Here is an 18,732-nt window from a genome sequence, read left to right as displayed (position 1 = left end):
CTTCCCTTCTCTTTCCTATGACTCCTTTCTTTTTTAGCGTCGCTTTTAAAACTAACATACCCCTAATATTTGCGAGTGAATCAAAGGATGGGTTTCGTATAAAACACTTTATTGCTTAAACTAAAATACATTGTAATTTGTTAGGTTCGAAGCAGATTTCTTTTGATTGAATGCATGTCTATTCAGTGCCTTCACAACTGAGGGTTCTTTACTTTAAGTTGCGGGCAACTGTCTCACTATCGGCCCCGAATAGCTAATGTCTGCTTGCGGTGATGATAAAGTGAACACGTAAACTAGCTTCAGTCTTGCGAGTCGATCGTTTTTTAGCCGTGACCACCACAGGTACCAATGTACCAGGACTCAAGCGCGAAGACACAGTAATCCGGGCAGAAAAGTACCGATATTTACCCAACGATACGGGAAATCGAGATGCCCTGGGTTGAGCTATCGTAATACCGCGTACCGTCGTAGTAAGCCGGTAATCAAAATGGGTCGTGGGGCCATTATTGTGGATTGCAAACCGCACCGATAAACGAGCGCGCCCACTTGGTAGAGTCAAGTAATTACGATTGTAGACCATTCTGATAATAGTTGACTTAGCACGGATGACTGTACGTGAGATACGCTCAAAAGGGAATCCACTGGCGGTCAAGCCCCTGAGGCGTAGTTTAAAGGGTTCGGATGGCGGGTGGAACGAGGCGGTGATTCCACTGAGAGAAGCACGTTTTATAATCGTTCCATCATCCACGCGAATTACGTCCACGATCAGGCTGTTTATGTTTAACTTCTCCTTCAGCGGGATTAGTAGTTTTACTCTGGCAAGTGTGTCTGTAGAAGAATCAAAGATGACAGAATTTATGGACACTGATTTGAAGGAGAGAGGGGTCTGAGAGCTGGTCAAATTAGGGGAGGGCTGGGTGGGGCTTGATCACAGGGACATGCGGGAAATTATAAACACTTCATGAGACAGGTTTACGTATTTCAGCTTGAGGGTAGCAGTGGAGCGAATGAGAAAACCCGAAATCTCTCCTCCCTTCTGCAAGATTTACCCTCTAATAGAGGCTTTGCACCATCACGTGATGGCAGCCATGACAGGAGGCAGGAACAATTGAATTGATTAATCTGGTATAATCTGATTAACATGAGAAAGAATTCAGTTTCCCAGGGGAAAACGACTATTGTTGTGCCTCCTGTCATGGTTGCCATCACGTGATGAAGCCTTTATTCAAAGGACTATCTAGTAATAATACTTACTCTTCAAAGGATGAGTTATGGGGATTTCTACACTCCTGTACCTCGGTAAGGTCCAAAAGAAGTAGTGATCAAAATCAATATTGACTCGACTGCTTGATGTGACTTTAAAGCTGTGGCTACCAACACTACTGGGTACAACCAGGCCCCACGTTCCTCGCCTTGGTCGATTGATGACCCAAACAGCTCCATAAGACAATCGGTGCGTGATGGCAACAGCTATGTTGCGTGGATCTTGTAATTGAACAAACTGTGGATTGCGCTGCACTGTAATGACCAAGATGAGTTTGTCGACTGTTTCATCAACGGGTATGGCGTATCTCTTTGAGAAGGAAGGTCCTCCTACTGGAGGTATCACCCTGCGAGACGGGGGTCCTCTTCGTCCTGTACCCCCTGATTTGATTGTCGTCATACCATCTAGTGATGCCATGACAACGTCACTCATTTCGCTGATTTTACTTCCAGAGTTGAACATGACTCCAATACCTTCGGTTTCTTCAATCAGTCTTTGGAAAGATTCAAAGGTTTGCGGCTTTTGACAACTACCTGGACTGGTGCTGAAAAAGAAGTTGATGGGCGAATCCTGGTCCAAGGCTAATCCCACCGCGTTCTCTGTGTTGTATTCTTCACTAAACTCTTCATCTTTTGGCCCAGCGTCGGTAAAGACGAATATGGGGGATTTTCTACGAGGAACACCCTTATTGATAGCATCAATTATTCCGTGCATCGTGAGTTCTTTGCAATCGCCGCCACCTGAGGCAGATAGCCCATTCACCTTGGCCTTGAACTGGTTTATGAGGGTATGTTTGGTTACAGGACCTGTACCTGTGATGTAGAAATACATGAGATTATAAAATAACTGTTATGAATGTCGCGTTCTAATTGGTTTGGAGCGCGTGCTTTATGAGAGCACATTGCACGCGCGCGCACTTTCCATTGCGTCATTTCTATATTATTGTAATTCGTCTTCATAAAAGAAAAAAAAAAAAAACTTGTTTGCTGTGCTGTGTGCAGTTATAAAGCACTTGGGGATTGGCAGAACACTCGAGAAGTGTCCAGAAGCACTCCGCTATGCGTCGTGCTTCTCCTAACACTTCTCTCGTGTTCTGCCAACCCCCGCGTGCTTTATGACAGCACACAGCACGCGCGCGCGTTTTCTATTTCTTCATTAACTCAGAGAGAAGAGGAGAGGAGAGGAGAATCAGCCTTCTTACTAACCTGGATCTTTGAATGGTGACAAGATATAATTCACATTTCCCTCACGTGGGTAACTGGCTATGGCGTGAATGATGTTTTTAGCTGCTGTGATCTCTTCTCCCATGCTCCCGGTCGTGTCAATGGCGAACACAAGCGATACATCTCCATTGACGCTCATTAGATCATCGAATCCTGCGTCTCCAAGAAGGCTTCTCAACTGCAGCAAAACCAACATACAATAGCATTGAATCAAATAATTCAAATAAAACGCGTGCTCTGGTTGATTGGTCAATAACTCGACATAGATCGTGAGCGGAAATGACGTCAATCAGCAAGCGTACCGACTTTTTTGAATTCCTGCGCGTGTAACCTAACTCAGCTTACCATGCACATGGACTCCTTTTATATTTCATACTTTCCGGGTACAAAAACAAAAATGTTCATCCTAAGAATGCGGTCACTCATTACAAAACCGTTAGGCTGACTCAATGATGCCATCCTCTACCCTACTAGTCTCCTACGCAGCCGCTATTACTACACGTCACGCAACGCTCATTGCGTGACGACACTAATAGTGGCTGCGTATGAGACACACTACCCTACGTCTTCAAACACATCAAAACTCTTATACTTTCTTGTTCGTTTTCTTACCTGATCGACGATACCTGCCGGAGCCTCACATCCCTTGGACCCTTTCTTCTGGCAGTCCTCGTACTTCTGATAGTCATTGTAAAGACCGAGACCAACCGCGGAAAGGGCCTGCGTGGTTTTCTTTGATCGTGCCGCAAGGAGTGCAGTGGACTTGATCATACCATCAGAAAAGGTACGCTGCATACCATGTGCCTCTGCCATGGCTGTATTAAATAAAAAGGCATTAGTGTGTGGATCATTATAACTGTTATAGGGAAGCAAATATGGGACATTTTAAAAGTTACGTCTCTCTGCAGAAGGAAAATCAACATTTTTACGGAGAAAGGAAAACTGGAGAACAAGGCGTCCGTAAAGATAGTCACAAAAACAACAAAGACAACTTCAAAAAAAACCTCCTAACTCTATGACACACTCAAAAGAAATTTGAAATAGAAAAGGGCTAGCCTCATTGACCATCGAATATAACGATCCTTCACTCATGATGGTTAATCAATAACTTAAAATGAAGCTTGAGGTCCCAAAAAGAGACATGCAATGATCCTCGGGCTATGCGGCGTCCCATTCACAAGAAAGCGCAAACAAGACAAATGAATGTTTTTTCAGTGAACATTTCATTCCCCCCTCACCTTTATTTACTTGCATGCGAGCACTCAGATACTGATTATTCAACCCAGTAGAAATGACTCTTCTTCTTTTTCCTGGAAGAGGTGCAACTGATTTCACTCTCCAGCTTTTCCTTACTGTCGTGGAAACTTTGTCAAGTTTCCTTCTGGCAAATTCGAACATTTCATCGTCGCGACCAGACGAGGCTTGGCTTAGTGTCAAAGCAGCTACCAAAAAAGCTGCACTGAGAAGCGTTGGTACTTTCATCTTGGAATAGATAGCTACTTTCTTTGTTGTGTCGTACTCTGCTGGTATGAACCGTCCCCGGGCTGACTGGATATTATATACAGTCTGACACAGGAAGAACAAGGATCACTGACGTCATTAACGGAAAGTAGGTAAGTCTAAAATACACGTCTCAGCACAGGCTTCCCAGGCAATATCCTGTCGCTAAAAAGACAGTGATATTTTTACAAACAAGCTTTTAAAGTTAAAAGAAGAAATTTGTAAAAATATCACCGCCTTTTTAAACCACACTTGTATTAGCCAGGGGGGGGGGGGGGGGGGAGGGAGGGGGGACATTTCCGAAAAAAGCTTGAATTACCGGTATAAATAACTCCCAGTGGATACATGAAGGTTTGTAAATATTTTGAAATTAAAAGAAGAAAATGTAAAATTTGTAAAAATATTAGCTTGGACGGCCTGTCAGGTTTCCAACGCGTGTAATGAAATGCAATACAATCAGGATGCTTTGCGGCCAACCCGATTATTGGAATCAGAAATCAGGAATTATCGGGTTGGCCGCAAAGCATCCTGATTGATACGCCATATGAGGTCGAGTGCAATACTGACCTTCAGTTGGGACGGGACGCGCACTCGTTTATGGCTGACTAATAGAAGCGCATTGCACGCACGATTCAAACTAAAAAAAAGTTCAAAGTTAAAGGCATTTTCAGCGCAATAATTTTAATATTATAATGAGCTTTGTAAAATATGAGACAAGAAAGAAGCTGGAAGGGAGTGAAGAGCTTTACAATAATAAAGACTAGCTCATGAACTGAGGGCAAAAAACTTCCTTACGAAAGACATATTTTCTAGAATGAATTAGAGGAACTGACGGGGGGAAAAACAGAAACCTTTTAACGTTACGCGACCCTTCGCACCTTGGGACTAAACCATGCAACTCTGGGCAACTCTTTTTTAGAAACAATTTTCTCAATTTTTTAGTTAGAAACTAAATTCAAATCTTGTCGAACATTTTGCTTGCATTAAATCAGTTTTTCAATCCTTCTCTAATGAGCCCCTAAAATATTATATAAATATATAAAGGAAATATGTGCTGTTTAATGTTCTTGAATTGAGAATCTGGAACAATCCCTAGTTTTAGTGGTTTCCCGAACATCTCCGGAAAAAAAATCGATAAACATCCGGCGAGTGAGGAAGGGAGTACGTGTAACTAGCCCATCTTCACCGTCAACGTGCTAGTTCGTAATATCTATTATCAGGTCTTGTGACTTTTGACATAAAACTGATATACTCATGATGAGGTTGGATTTTGCTTTCGCAAGTTTCTCACTGACTTACGCCTTTAATTGTCTTTCCGTTTGTGAGATTTTCGAGACGTGCTAAAAACAAGAAGAAGAAGGAGAAGAAGAAGGAGGAGGAGAAGAAGAAAAAGAACAACAACACCAACAGACAAAACAAAAACAACGACAAGCGGAACAAACAACAACGACAAACAAGGTACATCCCTGGCATCTTTCTTCAGTTCCTTCCAATTTTTAAACTTTGCTTAGTCATTGATCAGTCAGGGGTCAGTCAGTTTCTGTCACGTTGCGGATCGAATGACACACTTCCGCCGGAAAAGTCACAATACTCCATTTAAAGGGAAGGGGAGGCGTTAACCGGCCGACCCATCACCTCTGGAAAAGAAATCCTAAATTTTCCACTAAAATATCTCCAAAACTTAAACTCAGGCCTCTGAGGGAGGTGGGGGTATTTACTGGTATCAACGTATTACCCAAATCAATAAAATCGCAGCCCTGTTTTGGACCATTGTTTGGCCCTAAAGCCATTTCAGAGCTCCACCGAAGAATTAAAACTCTTATCAGTTATGTATATTTGCATATTTTAACAGAAAACTAGGCTGCTTTTAGATATGCATTAATTTACTCTCGTATATGTCAAAGTCACTTTGCGATCGAGCCAACAGGAAAGTTGGATAAAACAACCGGAAATGGTCAGAATGAGAAATATGGAGCTTTGTGACTTCCTCTTTTCCTTCTTCCGTTCATCATATTTTCCTTTTTATCTAATCAGGATACGATCCTTGTAATTCGATACCATCAAGTTCCGCTAGCTTGGGCCTCCTGTGTTTCTGCCCTACTCGACTCGTTTTGACTATACCATGACCGCGTCTACCTGGGCAATGTTGACACGCAAGCACAAGATGGCGTCCACCGAAACACATTCAAACTGAACCTGGAACCAAAACACCAACAAAATGAGGGATTTATTCACAAATTTCTACGTTATTTGGGCCCTTTTGGCTTCTTTTGTATTAACTGTAGTTAGCTTTGATAATTTTAATGATAATATCTTATTTGGAGTGACTTGGGCCGGACCGTTAACTCTGAGAGAAGGACAAGTTACACAGGTTTGTAAGCTCAGTAAAGTCTACGACCTTCTGCATTATTTTATATACTAAGATATTTGTTCAGGTTTAGTCTTAGCTTTAATACCATCCATTCTACCTTTTAATTGCTCACATTGCATACTAAACATCAGAATTTACGACACGAGAAAAGAAAAAAAATCATGCTTGAAATTATGTAACAGTTATTTTTCTCTCGTGTTTGGCAGGTAAATGAAATATTCATTTGTGATAAATGTATTTTAAATTCATATGCGCAGATTTAAAGCCATAAAAATTCAAGAATAAGGAAAATATGCATAATTTTTTATAATTATATTATATTTTCGCATTTTGCATCTTGTTTAGGAAAGAAGCAAAACTGTTTTTGAAAGCAGCGTTTTATAAAACATTAGGGATTATCCTACAGGGAGTTTGTTGGAGAAGAATTTGCATAAGTTTATTAAACAAAACTTTGCTCAAAACAGCTTTGTTTTTCAGCTGTTGGAAAGCGTTCCTATTAGATATTTACTGACTAGCTCATATATTGAATTATCTTGAGATAAGCATAATAACCAATCAGATTGCTCCATCTGTAAACCTTATACATTGATATGCATAGAATGCTTGTGCTAAATAACACTAAATGAAACCATGAATAAAAACCATAGACATTACACTATTTTGTACTCTTTAGTGCAAAATAAACTTGGTACTGTTTCATTGATTAAGTATAAGCACTCATTATGAATGAATGTTGTTTACTCAAACGATTTTAAAGATAAATTTACCTTATTTTGTTAACTCTATTCTTTTTGTTGTTCAATCTTATTTTAGTGAGAGGATAATCTATTTGGTATAGATAAATAAATGAGAAGCCTCAATTGAAATTTAAAAAAATTTTATCTAGATAAAAACATGGTTCCTTTTCTATTACAGACTGAATGTTATTCCCTTGAGAAAGAATATTTTCTCAGTTTCATCAATATATTTTTCATCGCATAATGGCAAAGAAATAAATGATACTCAAGGGAATGACATGTGGTCTGAACTGGGAAAACATAATGCTCTAACAAAGTAGCGCTATATGTGTGACATCATCCAGACGATCACATTTCACAACAAACTTCAACACCTGGGTTCAAACCATTTACTCTTATGTGACATCAGTAAATACCAGTCTGGTGGTTAAAGTGCTACTCTGACGAAAATCGCTCAAACTTGGATTCAGCTGAAACTTCCTAAGAATATTCTTTAAAGGTCCAATAATCACTGTATGAAGTGTTTTCTCGATATTCAAGATGAAAGTATGATATTTTTATGATTATTTTTTGAAGTCTGTGCCGTCATACACTCAACATCGAAAAGTGCTTCATATATGTCTTTGTATATAAATCCTTAATTTATTTTATTCCTATGAAGCCCAAAGGGTGGCTAATGTGCTTATTTCACATTACTTGTAACTATGATTTATATTTTGGGGTGTTTGGGTATTTCTTTCTCCCTTTACTACTGATACTTTGATCATAAACTACAAAGAAATGTGTGGAGTGATGTTTGATGTAATCCTTAGTTCACTAATGTTTCTGTCATACTTCTTATATTTTTCAGGATGGCAAAGACTATATTAGTAGTCATGATTCTGTGTTTATAATGACTAATAATAATGAAAAATACAGATGTTTATTACCTTCAGAACAGATTAAAAATAAGGTATTGATCAAATATCAAGTAAGATGGTAGTGACCTTAATGATAGTTGTGAACTTTTGAAATATTTCTCTATATTTAGGGCAGGTGAAACAATTTGTCCAGTTTTTACTTACTCATTAATTCACTTGTTCATCTATCCATTAATTTCACACCAATCTTCAGGGCAAGTGAAAAACTTTTCATTCCTTTACTAGTATTTAAATATATACTTCTTTGTTCTTTTATTATTGTTTGCATCCAAACAAGAACACCAGACATTGATACATGTTCTAACTTTCTCCTGAAACTTGCATGTTTGTTGGCTAAAATGCCAAATGATGTTTGACATTTTAGTCAACAAACATTCAAGTTTCAGGAGCCATTTATAACATGTTTTGATGTCTGGCATTCATTCCTTGATGCAAACGATGGTGAATTCATTTGTTCATTCATTTCACCACTCTCTCATGCATGTAACAAAATCTCTTGAATTCCTTGTTCCCTCATTCATTTATTCATTCATTCATTCATTCATTCATTCATTCATTCATTCATTTATTCCTTTGTTCTTTCATTTATAACTATAGAATTCATTATGAAAGATTCGTTATGAAAGGTGTTATATTGGCTGAGAAAACTAAAGTTGAAAATTGACAAATTTACAGATGTTTTTACATAAGTTGTAACATAAGTTTTCTTGGCTGATATAATATCTCTGTAGGGTGACTAAAGTAAAGGTACTCTTTCTAGTACTGGGCCGGGTTGTTCAAAGCAAAGAGTTAACCCAGGATTAGCACTAATCGGGCTTTGAACGACTGGGCCCTGGTATACGTTTTTAGTTTAACTCATTTAAACTATCATTGACATAATTCAGTTCATTTTTATTTAAATATTTTTCTATTGACATTCTGGGTTTTTTATTTACTATAATCATTACTAGTTATATTCTGGGGAAGATGGATATGGTCCCAGTCCTGAAGAACTCCTTGCTCCATTAGCAGATGAAGCCAGGTGTTCGTACAGGGTAAGTTTGTAATAGGCCAGACCATACTTTGCATTGATTTGTTATATTTCGTCCTTTTAGTGCCCTAAAAAAATCCATAAGGTCGAGTAGATTTTTAGAAGTTTTTTCCAATAAATGTATTATAAAAAGTATAAAGTCCCATGAAAAATTTAAGGATTTTGCCCTCTTGAAGTTCAAAACGTGTATGGTTCTTGAATGTAGATTATTGAGCGCTAGCTCATTGTGGGCTCAAATTGAATGTTCAAAAGTAGGCAACCACCTTAATGCATGCAAATTTCTTCATTGATGGTTTTATCCCCACTTTATACTTGTATCTTTGATATCTATGTTCCCATTATTTTTTCTTTTTTGAAAATGAAAAGGAACGTTCATTGATAAGAAAATGGATAATGCTTGTTACAAGTGTGTTAGATATATACACTAGCTTTAAACCATGAATGTTCGTATACTTACTCTTTCTAGCTTGAAGCTTATTGGACGTATGAGTTATGCCATGGGAAACATGTTAGGCAGTTTCATGATGAACGGACCCAAAAGGTATGGTTACCATTTGATAGTAAATTGATGTGACAGTCTAAAGTATGGAAAATTGACAATGACTGATGAAGAGACAGACCAACTATACGAAAAACTGATTGCAAAAAGGATTGTTGCTGTAATTCCAGCTGACTTTGCCCAAACCTTAAAAGTCACATATCTCTCTGAATTTAGGAGATGGATGGCAAAGATTTTAATTTTTAATGCATCATGTAAACTTCAATTTTTTTTCTCTATACTTTGAAACGTATGTTTTTCTATTTGAAAGACATTTGGAACTAGGGCCGCTTGGCTAAGCATCTTAGTGCGCTGTGATTGGTTAGTTCCTGCATGCACTCAACACCTGGAAGGATTGATCGATGGATGGGTGGTCATTGAAGGACCAATGGACAGACAGACAGACAGGCAATAGAGACTGATTAATACTGTTTGACCGACTGACTGACCAACAGACTGACTTAAAGACTGACTCGCTGACTAAACAATGAACTGATGGACTGACCCATGGATGGATTGACGATGGATAGATCAGTTAGGTTTACGGTCATGATGCCCCCTTTTCATAGTGCCCCCAGCCAAGACGCCCCCCCCTCCCGTATACCATGACACCCCCAGTCCATACTAATATTATATTATATTATTGTTCAAATAAACAAACTGACTGATTGCATGACTAACTGAACAGATGGTAAACTGACTACTGATGAATGAACATGCAAATAAACTGTAATCACATAGTGCTTGGACTAGCGAAAACCACAGCTGATGTTCATCTCATTACAAATCTGCTGGTGGATGGATATACAGACAGTTTGACTGAGTGTTATAACAATTTTATTTTAGGGAGTAAAGTTACAAGAGTATTTTCTTGGAAAAGCCTATGTTCCTGACAAAAAAGATAGAAAAGGTTAGTTGAGTGTACTACTTCGATAATATGATGGCCATCTTGGATTGCAACTTAAATGGGCAAATAAAGCTTTGTTACTGTAATGATGTTGATTGATATTAACATCTCACCACAAGAGATATTAACATCTCAGAATACCATCATATGCACCTGATATATTTAAGAGGTATTAGTAGTAGCACATATTAATTTCATTTTTATTATATGTTATTGAACTTTATCTTTTAGTGTCTGAACCAAAGCCTATTCCTGAACCTCCAATAACAAATCACAAAGATGGGAAAAATATAGCAAGAAAGGTATTTTACTGGTTCCTTTTGAAGGCATTTGATTAGGTCTTTTAACAGTTGAACCCCACTTCAAGGATTACCCCTTAATATGGACACTCTGGGTAGCATTATAGACCCCTTGCACTGAGTGTCAAGAGGAATTGTTCTGGGGGACAAAACAATGGATTTTTTTGCATAAGAAAAGACAGCCTATTGTTTTGTCCCCCAGAACATTTCCTCTCGGTACTCAGTGCAGGGGTCTATTAAATCCAGTTGCTCTGGAACTTTTTACAGGTGCAGATATATTAAGGGGTTTGACTGACCAGTCTTTTTCATTCACTATAAGAATAGTAGTCAGTTAAAAAGTCCCTTATGGAAAAAAACACTGTACACTATAACTATGGATCCATTGTCTCCAGAAGGATGTTTAACCACTAACATCCTTCTGGATGAATAATGAGGAGGGACATTAGGTCTAAATATCCCTCATGAATTTATACACCAGTGACTTCAACAAAACATCCTTCAACTTTTTGGGACATTTAAAGGCTAATCACCCTCAGGTCATGCTATTACTTATAGACACAGCTTTTTGTTTTTTTTAGCCACTGACAAGGAAGCTAGAAGGGCGTGACATGCCGTATTTTGAGGTAGTAATGGGTAATGGTACAACGTGTGACCTGTTATCAGGAAAACCAAGAGAGATCCATGTGTTGTACTTCTGCCATCCACAAGGCAATAATGAGGTTGGTTAACTTTATGCTGGATCAAACAAAACTTTCTAAAGCCCTTTTTAAAGCAGTTGTAATCAGGATATTCATTTTCGGTTCATCATCTGTTTAACCCACAGAGAAAACTGGAAATTCTGGAGGGGAGGGGAGGGGAAGTGACAGAGAAAGAACAAAATTACAGAGTTTGTATGAAAGAAAATTGGAAGTTCCTGGGGGTAGGGGGTCCTTTTACAAATTTCCTCCATGGTGGGGGTATGGATATTTTCTGGATTGACAAACTATATAATAATTATCTATTGTGTCATTCCAGAAAATATTCATACCCCCCAAATACCCAATTATAACATTCAAAGGATTATTCAAATTCTAACCTTGCAGCCTCAGTTGAATACTTTATGATTGGGCAGTGAAATGTTATGGAAAGTGGATAGGAAATTCAATATGTAATTGAACCCCAAATTCTTGTCATAGATCCTATCAGTGAAGGAAATGAGTACATGTGTTTATGAAATGGAAGTAATAACACCAAGCTTGTGCTCTAATGAGTTCTATAGGTATGTAAACATTACTAAATACCTTATCAAGATGATGTTATCTTTAGAGTTTTTTTTTTTTGTTTGTGCTCGGTAAGTTGTAAAATTATGTTTTGTCAAGCTAATTTTTTATGGAAAAAAATGACGAGCTCCAGGTGATTTTCTAACCCCTGTCCTTTCTTTTTTCTGAGAAAAAAACAATCTTGAAAAAGTACAATTTCCATCTTTGATATCATCGTTTAACGTCTTTGATAACATCAGTTAACATTGATTTTATCGGTTAACTTCATCATCAAAAACTACAAAAAACCACTTCTGATCAAGATATCATTGTTGTTTATATTTTCCCTCATTACTTTCATAGGTTTGAAGAAGACCCTGTACACGAGATCAGTTGTCACTCTCTTGATGGTTCTGCAAAGTAAGTCGAAAATTCTTTACGAGATCATATTACTGATGAATATCAAAAGAAACATAATTGGTAATTTTGTAATTTGTTATAATTACATCACCAGGGCTAGAAATGACTCTAGTCAGTTGCCAGTCATGTCTGGCCGAATTAGTATTAGCTCAATCATATATACCTTATTTCTGACGAAACGTCGATCACTGGTTCAAAATAAACTGGTCAAAATGACTTGCCAGGAAAAGGTTTGGCATAACCAGTTCCAATTCTAGCCAAACAATTACTGATGACTGGTTGTTTATCCCTACAATATTCTACACTAAACACAAATACTCCTTTTCTTATGTAGTCAGCCACAGAGCTATACTCAGTTCCTAGAAGATCAGGATCTGGACAGAACAGGAGAAAGACAGGTATGTTTGGTTCCTACTAAGACATTAATGCTGCCACACCCTTCTCCCTTCAATAGTCCCATTTCTCATTTGGTAAATACCACAATGTTTTATGACTAAGACTCAGATGTCGTAATTAGCAGGTAATTAGCACCAAAAAAAAAAAAACAGACCAAGTTGTCAGCTCACTATTGCACAGCTGATAGCCTACCATTGTGTATCAACAAATGACTGACTGTTGACCATTAAATGGTTGTTAACTAATAATTAACAAACAGCATGATATGGGTGAGGAATGGGAGTGGAACAGCTACAAACAGCCGACACTCGGTCCTCAGGGCATCTGAAGAACTACACATATTCTTGCATTTGCCTAGACTGGTATAGCATATCATTGAATAACACAGTACAAGGTGATGTAACGTAATGTAAGAATTTGTATTTATCTTGTAGACAATATTATTTGAACAAGGAAAACCAGAGTCAGATGAACCAGAACCAACAAAACCCACTCCAGTCACCAAACCTGTCACACCCAGGGACCAGGTACCATTACCTGATGATCAGCTGACTAGGGATTTCTTGAATGGCGATTACTGCTTACAAGGGGTAGGTATAGTATATATATACTGTGTCCATTTATTATACAGTATTATTATAATAAACCCAGGGTCCAGGTACCATTACCTGATGATCAGCTGACTAGAGATTTCCTGAATGGCAATTACTGCTTACAAGGGGTAGGTACAGTATATATATCCTGTGTCCATTTATTATACAGTATTATTATAATAAACCCTGGGTCCATGTACCATTACCTGATGATCAGCTGACAAGAGGTAAGATGAGGTAAGGACAAAAAAAAAATTAGTGTGTTTCCTGTTGCATGAGAAAAATAATTGAGGTCGGTAGGTCGGATATTATTGTACTGATACAACAGTGGAAATGAGCTTACTGGGAACCCTGTGGTGCATTTGGGAATGAAAAAAATATTAGGGTCGGCAAAAATCGGCAAGAAAATTAGGGTCAGTTGCACAACAGGAAACACAATGATTTTTTTGATTGGCCTAGGAGAGAGAATTACACGAAGTAGTTTTCATCTAGGCCCTTCCAGATCAACTTAGAATAATTAGCAGTTTTTGTACTTTGTACTTTGGTTTACAGGGAACTGGATGGTGGAAGTATGAGCTGTGTTATGGCAAGAGAGTTCTACAGTTTCATGTGGATGAGGTTGGTACTTTTAATCCATCAGACTTTTCTTTTAGACCATTGTCATAATCGTTATGTAATGTTATTTTGGTTTAGTATAATTCTAGACTTGAATAAAATATAGAGTTTCTTGTGCTGTGATTGGTAGAGCAACCATTGATTGAGAGGAGAAATTGTTAATTAGTATAATTTTAGACTTGAATATAGAGTTTCTCGTGCTGTGATTGGTCGAATGACCAGTGGTTCTGAGACAATGATCACTTATGAGGTTTCCCAAAGTTTGCTTGGAAATAATGCTAAAAGGTTTTTTTTATCCTGAATTTCGTTTTTTCTCTGATATTTAAGAGTTAAAATTATACTTAAGCAATTATTCCCCTTAGACTCTGATTATGGTGAACATTTACCTTATCTATCAAATACTTATGGCTTTGTAAATATTCCATCGATAATCACTTCACCTTGAGGGATAATAATTATAAATATTGTTTAATCAGGAGCATGGTGGTCGTACAGATGTATTACTGGGAAAGTGGAACAAGGAGGTATGTAAAATTGAGAATTGCGAGAAATAATGATGTGACTAAGACAGCAAACTGATAAACAAGCTCCATAACAGTAAGTAGAATACTGTACGAATAAATGAGCAAATCATGAAAGGGATGGAGGGATTCAGTAAAGGGTAAAGTAAATGGAAGGAAAAAAGAAAAGAAATGATTAAAGGTTGAATAGAAGAAAGAATTAAACAGTGGAAAGAGAAGGGGATTTGGGAAAAGGATGGAAATGAAAAAAAGGATGGAAGAAAAGTGAATAAATTGAGGTATTAGAAAGGAAAGATTGGAAGGGAGAGAAACAATTTGTAGAAGGTTGAAAGAACAATTGAAAGTTAATGTATCCTATCCTTGCAGGAACATATTAAATGGATTAGAAGTAAGAAGACAAAGACAGTTGGGTATGAAATACAAAATTTTCTACATTTTGTTGCCAGATCTGTAGTTGATTTATAATTTTCAAGCTACATTTTTGTCTTATCCATTTTCTTTGTTATCGTTTTCATTTTATTATTTTATCATTTTCATTGCAACCACCACTACCACTTTCATTTATAATATAATACCATTATCATACTTTGTCTTAATCATTGTGATCATGACTAACACACCGCTACTAAAACCACAACCAATAATATATCATCGTCATAACTGACACCATTTTCTGGTCAACACCATCAACACCACCACCAACATCATCATCACTACTTTCTATGAATCTTTATGATTACCATCATCATCATTGCTATCATCCTCATCACCAGCAGCTATGCAGTGCATTTGTATTCTGGAGGTGACATATGTGATCTTACTGGTAAACCAAGACAAGTACAAGTTAGACTTAGGTAAGAAAAACCATCATTTACAAAAAAAAACAGCCATTTTTTTTCTCCTAAGCATAGATATTATTATAAATATTTATTTTATGAGCCTGGTATCCTAAGAATCATGCATTCTGATTGGCTGTGTGAGTGGGCTATATTTCGATCTCTGTCTCTGACCATGGTCTGGTAATCCTGGGATAACAGATTACTAATCTGACAACGACAACAAAAATTGCAAAACAAGTTAAAAAGTCAATGGGAAAACAAATGAATATTAAGTTATTTACCATCTTAAAGGAAAAACTGTGTCCTCGAGCGGACTTGAAAATGTAATTTGGCCTAATGCCCTGGGTCTGTATAATCAAAACTTCAGGCATAGGTTTTTCATATTTAAACCTCCTGGTCAGTAAATAACCTGTATGTATTCTGCCATTCTAGATGTAAAGAATCAACTCATTTACAAGAAGTATCACTTTACTTAATGGAGCCAGAAGTTTGTCATTATATACTAGGGGTAAGTCATTCTCTCTGATAATATTTACATACAATACCATTTTATGAAGTGGGGGGGGGGGGGGGGGTCCATGTTGTTGATAATTGGTTACACACGAATAATTATTTTTATGTCCAAATTCTTTGAAAAGGAAATACCTGAAAACCTTTGCCTGTTGATGCCCTCGGTAACCCATTCTATCTTTGCTTACCCTGTTTGCAAGTCAAATAACCTAAACTTCTAACACTTTTGTTAACTAGGTTGAGTCTCCCATTATCTGTCCATTGTTGGAAAGAATGGACCAGGATGGTCTGTTCCATTGACAATAGTAGCTGCAGTATCCCCTAGAATAATATTCTATGCCAGAGCTAGGTAGCAAATCAAATCTATAAGCAATTCAGAGGTTGAGGAAAAATATGGGTTGATTGCAATGCATTGGGGAGACTGTTTCAGGGGAAGAAACATATGACCTATGACATATTTCAATAATACAGGGAAGACAATGAATAACTTCCAATTCTATTTGAACAAATCTAAACTAGAAAACGTTAAATCATATAAATATTTAGGATTAAATTTTACAACCTTTGGAAACTTTACGTTTGCAAAACAAGAATTAAAAAAAGCTGCATTAAAGGCACTATTTCAGATGAAAAGACAAATGGGTGAATTTTTCACATCCAATATCAAATTAACTATAAAACTGTTTGACTCGCTTGTTACACCAATACTTCTATACGCAAGTGAGATATGGGGTATCGAAACATTAAGCACCAAAGACCAAGAGCCCATGGAACTTGTTCATTTGAAATTTTGCAAAATGCTCCTCAAGGTGACAAAGAATGCTAGTAACCTTGCATGCAGAGCTGAGTTAGGAAGGTTTCCGCTAAAATGCAAAGCATGCAGTAAAAGCTTTAAACTCTGGCATAAAATTATAAAGTCGGAACTACACCCAAAAAAACTTTCAGCCGAAGTCTACCAAGATATTAAAAATGAAACTAAAAAAGCCTTTTGGAGCATAAAAATTAAAACTACTTTAGAACAACTCGGATTGGGGATAATTTGGATGAAACAAAATGAACTTTCTCCAAGATGGTATGAATATGGAAAAATAATAACCCAAAGAATATATGACATTGAGAGGCAAATTTTATGGAGTAATCTCCACAATGATGAAAGGAAAGACGACAGACATAAAAATAAACTCAGAGTCTTTCGTCAGTTCAAAACGGATTATAACTTTGAAGAATATTTAAGTCAAGTCACCAATATTAAGCACAGAGTGGCGCTTACAAAATTAAGAATTAGTAACCATAAGCTTGAAGTAGAAACGGGGAGGTATAAGAGGCCTTATCTCATTTACGATGAAAGGATTTGCCCAGTGTGTAAGTCGGGAGTAGAAAACGAAAAACACTTTCTAGTTTGGTGTCCACTATATGACTCTCATAGAAACGACTTAAGAGAGTTCATAGAAAAAAACACCAGCATTAATTTCAACAATATGAGCGCTGACAGTCGTTTTATGTTCTTAATCAATTCAAAATCAGCGTCTCTACAAAGAGCCATATCAGCATACATTCATCAATGTATGCTGATACGTGAAAATGAATTAAGAAAATTACCTAATACATAGTATATATATATACCTATAATATATTTGGAATCAAACACTCATGTACTATTAGTATAAGGTGCCAAATAAAATTGTATTGTATTGTATTGTATTGACATGTTTTTTCCACAACCTTGAAACGTTTTTTCATGGTTGTACTACGATAAGAGACCAACACATTTTAATCCAGTACAAACAGAGAGCAACAATTGCTGATACAGGGGCACAGAAGACGGTTCTCAGAAATTGATATCAAGATATGCAAGGCCAGGAAGTTTTGAGGTAACGGTGCTAGATGTACCAAATAAATCCCCTTTTGGTGTCGCCAATGCTGCAGATTTCCTCAACCCAAATGAAGGCATTCAGGTCGTTGGACGTCTCAGTGGAAAAAGATGCTAATAAGAGAATTTTATTATAACTAAAAAAATGCAAATTATAATTGTGTTACATATCGGAAGTTTCTATTGCGCAGGTTTTGGGGTAAATATATTTTGTACATGTAAATATACTTTGTACTTTGTCTAAATATATGTTATAGAGCCCTGAATTTTATTTCAAATGATTTAAGATTTTTTTAGTCTCCTTGTCATTATTTTCATTGCTAAATACTGATTGAGACTAGTTGTGGTGGGTAAATGGACAGGTAAATTGTTCCTATGTATCTTTACATGGTTCCCATGCACATGATTTATTTGATTGACATTAGTCTTTTTGACAATACCTGCCATGAATGCATATCATAGCAATGAAAACAGTGGTACAGGAAAGTTGGAGCTGTTTTCATAGAATACCTGTATTCCACTCTACTCTAGCCTGTGTGCAGCCCAATATTAACCCTGGTTAATACAGACTTAACAACAGTTATGTTCAGCTGCATGCAGGCTACTCTACTCCAACCTTGACTTGAAATAAATAAAATAGATGTTATCAACATGTGTTGTGTTCAGTTTTAATACATGAGAGCACAATCCTTGGCCAATCGGAAGGCCAGATTTACGACCATTATTTTATATTGTTTCATGTTCAGTTTACCAAATCAGGAGTTATAGGAGGTACAGTAAAGCAAGGTAGTACTTTAGTGACAGAGAGTGAAACGTTTGAAGATGCATTGACAGAACTTTCCCACCATAAAGTTGCTGTGTACAACATCTTCCAAGACTAAATACATTGTCGGAGAGAAAAATCATCCATTTAAGTTAAGCATAGGAATTGCTGCTGCTGC

General features: G+C 37.2%; 2 protein-coding genes across 3 annotated transcripts; one reads left to right on the top strand and one right to left on the bottom strand.

Moving 5' to 3' along the window:
- Positions 1 to 92: 92 nt before the first annotated feature.
- LOC116290013 (von Willebrand factor A domain-containing protein 7) lies at positions 93 to 4,030 on the bottom strand. Its single transcript, XM_031696981.2, has 5 exons — positions 3,726 to 4,030; positions 3,100 to 3,302; positions 2,470 to 2,665; positions 1,255 to 2,076; positions 93 to 828 (listed from the first exon to the last, which is right to left on the bottom strand). The coding sequence occupies exons 1-5, from the start codon at positions 3,967 to 3,969 to the stop codon at positions 254 to 256; spliced, it is 2,040 nt and encodes a 679-aa protein (XP_031552841.1). The 5' UTR covers positions 3,970 to 4,030; the 3' UTR covers positions 93 to 253.
- Positions 4,031 to 5,267: 1,237 nt separating this feature from the next.
- On the top strand, positions 5,268 to 18,441 carry LOC116290012 (endoplasmic reticulum lectin 1). Of its 2 annotated transcripts, none has more exons than XM_031696979.2 (18): positions 5,268 to 5,445; positions 6,022 to 6,358; positions 7,946 to 8,047; positions 8,966 to 9,049; positions 9,512 to 9,586; positions 10,430 to 10,493; positions 10,722 to 10,792; positions 11,368 to 11,508; positions 11,965 to 12,047; positions 12,391 to 12,447; positions 12,782 to 12,845; positions 13,278 to 13,433; positions 13,989 to 14,054; positions 14,528 to 14,575; positions 14,939 to 14,982; positions 15,346 to 15,426; positions 15,844 to 15,919; positions 16,159 to 18,441. In XM_031696979.2, the coding sequence occupies exons 2-18, from the start codon at positions 6,206 to 6,208 to the stop codon at positions 16,219 to 16,221; spliced, it is 1,428 nt and encodes a 475-aa protein (XP_031552839.1). In that variant the 5' UTR covers positions 5,268 to 5,445; positions 6,022 to 6,205; the 3' UTR covers positions 16,222 to 18,441. The 2 variants fall into 2 exon arrangements, with proteins under 2 accessions (XP_031552839.1, XP_031552840.1); XM_031696980.2 differs by having other exon boundaries at positions 5,269 to 5,445; positions 15,349 to 15,426.
- Positions 18,442 to 18,732: the final 291 nt, after the last annotated feature.

The sequence above is a fragment of the Actinia tenebrosa genome, unplaced genomic scaffold (genome assembly GCF_029948245.1).
Source record: "Actinia tenebrosa isolate PJP-AT-01 unplaced genomic scaffold, QUT_ActTen_1.0 PGA_scaffold4__44_contigs__length_22323623, whole genome shotgun sequence".
Taxonomy (NCBI): Eukaryota; Metazoa; Cnidaria; class Anthozoa; order Actiniaria; family Actiniidae; genus Actinia; species Actinia tenebrosa.
Note: the sequence above shows the minus strand (reverse complement) of the source record. Positions and strands in the feature narration are given on the sequence as shown.

Coding starts and splice junctions, on each gene's coding strand:
- LOC116290013 (XM_031696981.2), bottom strand. CDS start 3,969: ATGAAAGTACCAACGCTTCTCAGTGCAGCTTTTTTGGTAGCTGCTTTG. Junction 2,666..3,099: donor CGGCAGGTATCGTCGATCAG/GTAAGAAAACGA, acceptor GTTTTGCTGCAG/TTGAGAAGCCTTCTTGGAGA. Junction 829..1,254: donor CATAACTCATCCTTTGAAGA/GTAAGTATTATT, acceptor ATTCTTCTACAG/ACACACTTGCCAGAGTAAAA.
- LOC116290012 (XM_031696979.2), top strand. CDS start 6,206: ATGAGGGATTTATTCACAAATTTCTACGTTATTTGGGCCCTTTTGGCT. Junction 10,793..11,367: donor GGAAAAATATAGCAAGAAAG/GTATTTTACTGG, acceptor TGTTTTTTTTAG/CCACTGACAAGGAAGCTAGA. Junction 14,983..15,345: donor AAGAAGACAAAGACAGTTGG/GTATGAAATACA, acceptor CCTCATCACCAG/CAGCTATGCAGTGCATTTGT.